An 8,166-nucleotide genomic window follows, 5' to 3' on the forward strand; every position below is an offset into this window, starting at 1 on the left:
TTTAAGGGGAAAATGATAATTGGCCAAATATTGTCCCTCATTAATTGAGCGGATTCGTTTTTTCACATACTATTTATTCATTTTTATTATTACCTCATACAGGATGAACCTTAGTTACCAGACGTGTATTCAAATAAGATGTTATTCTGTTATTCAACATCATTTTTTAACCCAGTGACTCAGAAAAAAGCCCACAAAGAGGCGTGATAGACGTAACGTTGTTTACAGTCTTCGTCGAGCAAAATTTAACTGGACAAACACTCGTGTGTATTTTACTCAGAGGTAAGAGGACAACTTGTCTTTCAGAGTTGACTTTTTATTTAAATAAAAACCTGTTAACACAGTCACTCTCATCCCAAATGCATCATTCATTCTTTAAAGCACTTCAACGACACATCACACACGTATGTTTAAAGATAAATATGAATATATATTAAACTTTTCCTTCATTAGCATTTACATCAGAAAATTCAGCTGAAGGGAAGCATTTCCAAATCAATTCATGAACATTATATACAGATCGGCGTTTGTTGCCCAATGAGATACTTACACAAGATTTATTGTGATTAGTTTCAAACTAATCAAATAAAATGAACAAAATATGACCTTATTTTTGTTGGTGAAGTTTTGACAAGCCTGGGTTAACTTAGTGGAGTTTCACCCTTGTTTAGATAGTCAGTGCGTCCAGGTTTCTTCACGGCTTGTTGGAAGCTGGTCTCCAACCGATCAGATTCCATGTTGACGATACTGATTCTTTTCTTTCCTTCACAGTGTCATTTTTTTCAATCTGCAGTAAATATTAAATGTTCCCGTCGACGCTCGTGCGATGCCACGGAGATCACTTCATGCCATGTTGGCTCTCGTGATGTCGGCGGAGGTCGACCTTCCGCTGGAACCCTTTGGAGCAAATGTCGCATCCGAACGGTTTGAAACCTGTGTGTTTCCGGCTGTGTGTGATCAGGTTGGAGCTCTGGCTGAAGGCTTTGCCGCATACTTGGCATTTGTGTGGTTTCTCACCTACGGAAAGAATACAGAGATAATGTCAGTTTAACAAAATACATCTGTTGAATGATGAAGAAATGAAAATCAGAATGAAAATCATGTTCATGTACTGTTTCTTTGATTTTGTCGTGAGATAATCATCGCGGGGGGAAGTAAATGATGCTTTCAACAGGAAGTAGTTTATGCAACACAAATTCTTCTGTTTGGTTTAAATTGTGTTTAATTTTAAAGGAAAGAAACACAAAACAACTTTTCCTGTATTAATTTTTTTTCCCGTTACAACTCTAGCCCTAGCCCTAGCCCTAGCCCTAGCCCTAGCCCTAGCCCTAGCCCTAGCCCTAAACCCAACCATAACCCATGAACAAATAGTCATTTTAAATGTGAAGCTTTAACAAAAACATCAGTTTTAAAATTGAAATTAATCATTGTATTTTCATACATTTTCTATCTTAACCTTGTTCTTCTTTTCACTTGTTGTATTTCTATTAACTCTTAACCTCTGACTTACTGTTGTTTTTTACTTTAGCATTTTCAACTTGTTTTGTACGGTGTCCTGTGAAAGGCGCCTCAAAATAAAATATAATATAATGATTTAAGTGTTTAAGAGTTTACAAAAGAAATAAATGCCAGATTGAACCTTCTGAATAGAAATGGAAGTGATCTGTGTTCGGGTTAATAAATGTTTCAGGATCATCTGATTAGACGAACAGTCAAAAACGATGCATCACATCTTTGACGTCAGTGAAAAAAAAAGAGCATCACCCTCTGTCTCACTCTCCAGTAGTTCACAACCATTTGAGGTGGTGAAATAATCATTTGTTCAGATTCCTAAAACCCGCCGTCAACAAATGTCAGTGACGTCATTATGGATGAAGCCGACAAACTGGATGTGCAAATCCACAGCACATTTGCTTAAGCTTATTTTTCCTATATATCAGTGGGTGTATTAACTCCTCGTGCATCTGGATGTAGTACTGGTATATTCAAATAGTGTTTCCAAACATAACTTAACCTTAAATGCCTCCCAGCTACCGTAATGTTGTTTTAATTCATTTCCAAGCCGTACCTAGCTGTCATCCCTAACCCTGATACATAACAAATTAATTTAAATTAAATTGTATTTCTTTAAACCTCGTTGAGACTTTCTTAGGATCCGGATCTTCTTTTTGTATAGTTATAGTTAAATAATTGACTTTTTTATTTACATTTAAAAAACCATAACAAATGTATTTATTTATTTTAAATAATTTTTCATTTTAGTGTTGGGTTGTTTTTTTTTTAATTGTTTTTATTTCAATTTATTTTTTAATTCGTTTTCTAAACCACACCATTAATCTTTTTTATTTTATTTTATTTGTAATTTCTTAAAACCTTTTCAATACTCTTTTAATTTTAGTATCTTCTATATCATTTTTTAGAATTATTGCATTATTTATTTACATTTAATATATATATTTTTTATTAATTGTGTTTACCTAACATTAGCTCTAACCTCAAACATAATCCCAAATCCCAACAACTTTAAACATTTATTTATTAAGATTTTTTAATTTCAGTGTCTCGTTTTATATTAACTAGAATTATTATAATTGTATTTATATATATTCATATATTGTATTTCTTTAATTTTTTTTAGGTTTTCCACCCTAAACCTGAACCATAACACATTGAAATATATGTTTTAAAACAATCATTTTAGTATCTTCTTTATTTATATTTTTAATTGTGTTTTTCACATATTTCTTTGAATTTTAAATACATTTTCTAAACATAACAAATTAAATTGTTTTTTTTGTTGAAACCTTTCAAGAATATTCGATTTATTACACAATGTTTTAATTTATATTGCAAATGATTTCATATCATTTCTTAAAAATCCATCAGATTAATTTATTTTCTCAACCAAACCCTAAAAGCCTAAACCATAAAGTGCAAATCTGATGTTAACAAGATTTTCTAGAGATTCTTTGACATCAGTTGCTCAATAGAGGACGTAGTAGTCGGACCAAGACGTACCGGTGTGGATGTACGTGTGCTTCTTCATGTCGGACTTCTGGTGGAACCTTTTGCCGCAGTACTGGCAGGGGTACGGCCGCGTGTCCGAGTGGATGAGCAGGTGAGTGGACAGGGTGGACGAACGCTTGAACGACTTCCCGCACATCTTGCACTCGAAGCTTTTCTCCTGTAATAAAGACAGAGAGTTAAGAGAAGAAGCGAGCAGTAGCAACGACACACAAACCAGCAAAAGCCTCAGATTAGTATCAGAGCATAAGCTCAAAGACATACAAGGATGTTTGCTGATTTAGGATTGGATAAAATGTTGGATTTGACATTTATTCAAGACATTAACTAAGGTGCTCATAAACGTGTTAGCACCTGCTCATTCATGTCCTAAAGGTTGATCTGCTTTCGCGTTGAGAGGACGGATTAGAGCCTCAGTGACCCCACAGGGACATTTACAAGCTTAAAATCTTTATAACTAAAACCTAGTCAATGAAATTTACTTAAATTAAATTAAAAATGTTTAGGAGGTGCAATGCGCCCCCATCTACTTTAGCAATTTCTATTTTTACAAGTCATCTTTTATTTACGTTTTATTGATACATACTTCAAAGAAATTATTAAAGTAAAAAACAATCAGTTAAAACTAGTAAATATAATTTATTACAGGTCATCTCTCCTCAGAGAGTGTTGAACAATTCTGCTTAAGTATCTGACAACGTGTCAGGAGAGACTTAACTCTTGTAACATCTTTGGGTCAAAGTGACCCAGAGGCCTGAAAACAAATGTGTTTGAGGTATCCCTTGTGTTGTCTCTGGGTGAACGACCTCCACCACTGCGTATGTATTCACGGAAGCCAGAGACGACACAAGGGATACCACAAACTTTTTCATTTTTTTTCCAGGCCTTCGGGTCACCTTGACCCAGAGATAACACAATGGCTACGAATCCTAAAATTGACGTTATTAAGATCTCTATCTGGTGCAGGTTCTGATCTGGGGTCTCCTCTAGATAGACGTTTCAAACTTCAGATTCGGATTCAAGACTCCCCTCAACATTCCAAATAGCTTTTGAAAAATAAAAACAACAGTAGGATTAAAGTTTAAAAAAAAACGTCTAAATACCTGAGAGTGGACATTCATATGCTGCTCTAAACTGACGGCGTGTCCGAATGTTTTCCTGCAGATGCTGCAGCCAAAGGGTCGCGTCCCACTGTGGGACCTCCTGACGTGGACCTCCAGGCCATGGGGCGTTGAGAAGACCTAAGGAGGGAAGAACATGAATATCTTAAACTAAGTCCCTATTTTTTTCAGACGTTTAATCCACAAATCGTATGGAAAGTCTGAAGTACCTTGTCACAGGTGATGCAGTGGTAAGTGTTGGACGTGGGGGAGTAGTGCGTGCTGCAGTCCAGGGGTTGTTGTCGCGGTGGGCTGCGGCTGATGGGGCTGCTGTACAGGCTGCTGGCGTGCTGGAGCACCCGCGGGCTAAAGGTCAACTGGTACGGGGAAGTGACCTGTTCCCAGGCATAGGATGGCTTGTAGTAAGCAGGGAAATCTTCCCGAGGAGAGTCTGAGGGAATAAAAATAAATCAAATATAATATTCTGGGACGTAAGATGTAATGACAATTGACTTCTTTACAACATGAAAAGATCTATTTGCATAAAATATTCCAATTTATCAGTCGAAATTAAAGATAAAAAAACAACAACATGGCGACTTGAATTCAACACGTAAGACACTTTTAAAGAAGAAAAATAATAGTTTATCGCTTAGTTTGTGTGTTATCTTATTATTTCCTTGTTTTATTCTGTACTGACACCACAAAGAAAAAATCCTATGTTGTGTTTACAACAATAAAAGTTTCTGATTCAGATTCTGGCAATAATACAAGTGTCTTGATTCTGATTGGAAATCTAGTTGCTTTACAAGAATAAATCAAAGGAAACAAGAAAGACACAAAAGAACTATTTAAGAACATGCTCAGTTGCTCTTTATACAGTTCTTGTTTGGACTTTTGTTAATTATTTGGCAATATTTGTTATCATTTGCCGCATTAATATGGAACTGCATGCAAGTATCGACATAGATTCTGATGACAGTTCTCTATTTTTATTATTTTGTTTTGTCCTTTTCAGCTGCTGTATAATGACTTAAGACTTTGAATCTTGGTTTAGAATTCTAAGAAAAAAGACGACAGTAACTTCTCAACATTAAAGTAAAGTCATAAGACTGAAGGATTGACCATCTATATTGTTACAAATGAGTGTATTTGGTTCTGTGCCGGGAGCTCACCTGACAGATAGAAGGGTTGTGTGGAGGCCACTGTGGGTCTCTTGGGCTCTGGGTGGACTGGCAGGGGGCACTCGGTCTCCGTTTGCTCCTTCGCCCCCGAGTCTGACTCCTGAGGTGGTTCCTCAGATGGAGATCTTTCTGAGAGTGCTTTGCTGTCTTCTGCCTCTTTTACTGCAAATCAGTCTCACATTATTGTTCATTCTACACAAGTCTTAAACTGGGAAAGTCCCATCAATTCTTAAATAGCTCACATATTATCAGTGTAACATATGGACCTATTTTTCAATAGTTTACTTTTACATAGTTACAAATTAACGCTATAATTTAAAAAAATACGATGCTAAATTAAATGAAATGGCAAAAAAAACGTAAATGTTAATAAAAACATAAAGAAAATAATTATTTACATAAAGGATTAGGTTTGTTTTAAAGAAGTCACTGAAAAGTATATCATGAATTTTATTCCATCCACTTGGTTCTAAATACTAGCATATCATAATTTTTTTATTAACTTATGTATTACTGCTTTTAAATTCATGTAAAAACGAAACGTATACTTTGAAGATTATTGAACACCAGAGGCCCGACAATCACAACATATGCTATGTATACACGCACAACTTGCTCAGTTAAAAAAAAAAAGACATTATAAAATAAAGTAATTTTTTCTTACCTTCATTGATAACTTCTCTCGTCTCGTCTTCATACGATCGATGAACAATAAACGATCGTTTGTTTTTCACCAGAAATGATCGAGGCATGTTGACGCTGTAAACCAAAAACAATAGAACAAAAAACGGTTAAAACTATAATAATAATAAATGTAATAAGAAAAGTTTTTAAAAACGTGTTGACTTTGATTTTTCTTTTTTTGTTCTTAAATAAATTGGGCTTCTAACGTAGTATCTATATTAAATATGAACTTGCTTCGTCACAAATTGAGTTTAAATGGGAGATTTAAACTTACCCTTAAAGTTGTTCTAGTCGAAATGTCAAAAAGGTGTGAATGAATCCAGTGAAGCAATGCAAAGTAAAAGCAGCGCACTTGTTGCTCTTACTTATTCGCTCCCGGATTTTTCAATCAGATAATCTGTCAGGAGAATCTGTGGCGACCAATGACAACACGCAGGTGGGAATTTGCGTAAAGAAAAAAAAACAGTTACAAGGACCGCCTGAGGACGAGATGAAAAACAACATCAACAATTACCCAAAACATGTCACTGACTAACAAAAAAAGAAAATCCCACGAGTGCTATTCCATGAGTTAAAAAAATTAATTTAGACAAATAAAAAACGATATAATGATTTTTCTCAAGTTTAACCTTAAATATTATTATTTCAAATGGACAAGGCAAATGTTTAAAATGAAAAAAATAAAGCAGAATGTACATTTTCTATTGTTTAATGTTTGATTTTCAGGATTTACCTCAGCACTGTTTCCACCTGTGAAAGATTTAAAAAGTTAAAAAGACATCATATGAGACTGTAGCACCTCCAAAGATACACACACCAAACCAGTCCATGAACACACATCTCCACACACATATTGACTCAAGCTGTTCGAGAATCATTCCCGACAGATTTCTTTACGATGCCTTTGATGATGCTTTTTTTTTCTTTCTTTTTTTTTAAACGCATTAAAGGCGTCGGAAGACAATAAAGGAAAAGAAACGCCAAGAGAAACGGGTGGTGGGGCATATTTCAGTTGGAAAATATATTTTAAATGTGTATTTAACTGAGCGAGTATCTAGATTAGAATGAGCATCAACTATACACGCACCGCAAAGTGAAAAGGCGACATCTGGTGGACAAATCTCTTGGTCGAAGGTGCTTTTTAGTCCTTAATTTTGTGTCTATTAAATCAAATGAAATAAAGAGAAGAATAAAATAATTCCGCAACATATTGGAACTATTTCATCACAATGGGGGAGGTCAGCAAAGGATTAAAGTACGTGGAAAATGCAAAGGATGGTGAAATACAAAGGAAGTTTCTGATTCTATTTATATACATTAAATCAGAAACTTTTATTGGCAGTGTTATAAACACAACATAGACCTTTTTTGGTGGTGGCAGTAAAAAATATAAGAATGAAACAAGATAACACATAATACATTTATAGACATTTTTCACTACTTTTAGATACGTGTTTGAATAAAAAGATTGTGAGTTAGTAATTTATATTTATAGAGCGCTTTTCCAGACCAGGGTCACAAAGCGAGTATACAATCAAAAACAATACTCAATAAAATATATACTTAAAAGGTCAAGATAACACCGAGAACAACACAGGAGTTGCAGAAAATCAAGGAAAAGCCTGCAGAAATAAGAATGACTTAAGATGTTTCTTAAAGGAGTCAGTAGATCCATCAAGCGCAAAGAGAGAGGAAGATCGTTCCAAAGCTTAGGAGCAACAGCCTGGAAAGATTTCTGAACCGTTGATTAATATCAATGTGATTTTAATAACTTTATTCTATAAACTACTGACAATATTTCAAAAATAAAAATATAGTCATCTGGAGCATTTGAGGGATCAGTAAAGTTTTACCTTACCATACCTTATTTATTTGCAGAAAAACTGACAAATGTTCAAAATCAAAAAAAAAGATTCAATGTCTTTAGACTTCAAATAATACCAGGATAAGAAGATCATGTTTATTTTAAAATAATACAAAAACGAATGCTTATTATTTCAGTCTTTTATTCTGCACTGACACCACTAACAAAATCCAATGTTGTGTTTACAACAATAAAAGTTTCTGATTCAGATTCTTATTGTACATCTAGTTGCGAAGAGTTCAGAAATCAATATTTGGTAGAATAACCCTGATTTCAGCGTTCATGCATCTCTTCCACTAGTATTTCACAT

At 34.6% G+C, this 8,166-nt stretch overlaps 1 protein-coding gene across 1 annotated transcript; it reads right to left on the reverse strand.

The window, feature by feature from the left end:
- Positions 1–301: 301 nt before the first annotated feature.
- On the reverse strand, positions 302–6,878 carry gfi1b (growth factor independent 1B transcription repressor). The gene is made up of 8 exons (XM_087791060.1): positions 6,726–6,878; positions 6,267–6,471; positions 5,973–6,067; positions 5,300–5,470; positions 4,355–4,575; positions 4,128–4,265; positions 3,019–3,184; positions 302–1,017 (listed from the first exon to the last, which is right to left on the reverse strand). Exons 3-8 carry the CDS (start codon positions 6,058–6,060, stop codon positions 839–841), a joined length of 963 nt encoding a protein of 320 aa, XP_087647186.1. The 5' UTR covers positions 6,061–6,067; positions 6,267–6,471; positions 6,726–6,878; the 3' UTR covers positions 302–838.
- Positions 6,879–8,166: the final 1,288 nt, after the last annotated feature.

The sequence above is a fragment of the Callionymus lyra genome, chromosome 5 (assembly GCF_982586985.1).
Source record: "Callionymus lyra chromosome 5, fCalLyr1.hap1.1, whole genome shotgun sequence".
Lineage (NCBI taxonomy): Eukaryota > Metazoa > Chordata > Actinopteri > Syngnathiformes > Callionymidae > Callionymus > Callionymus lyra.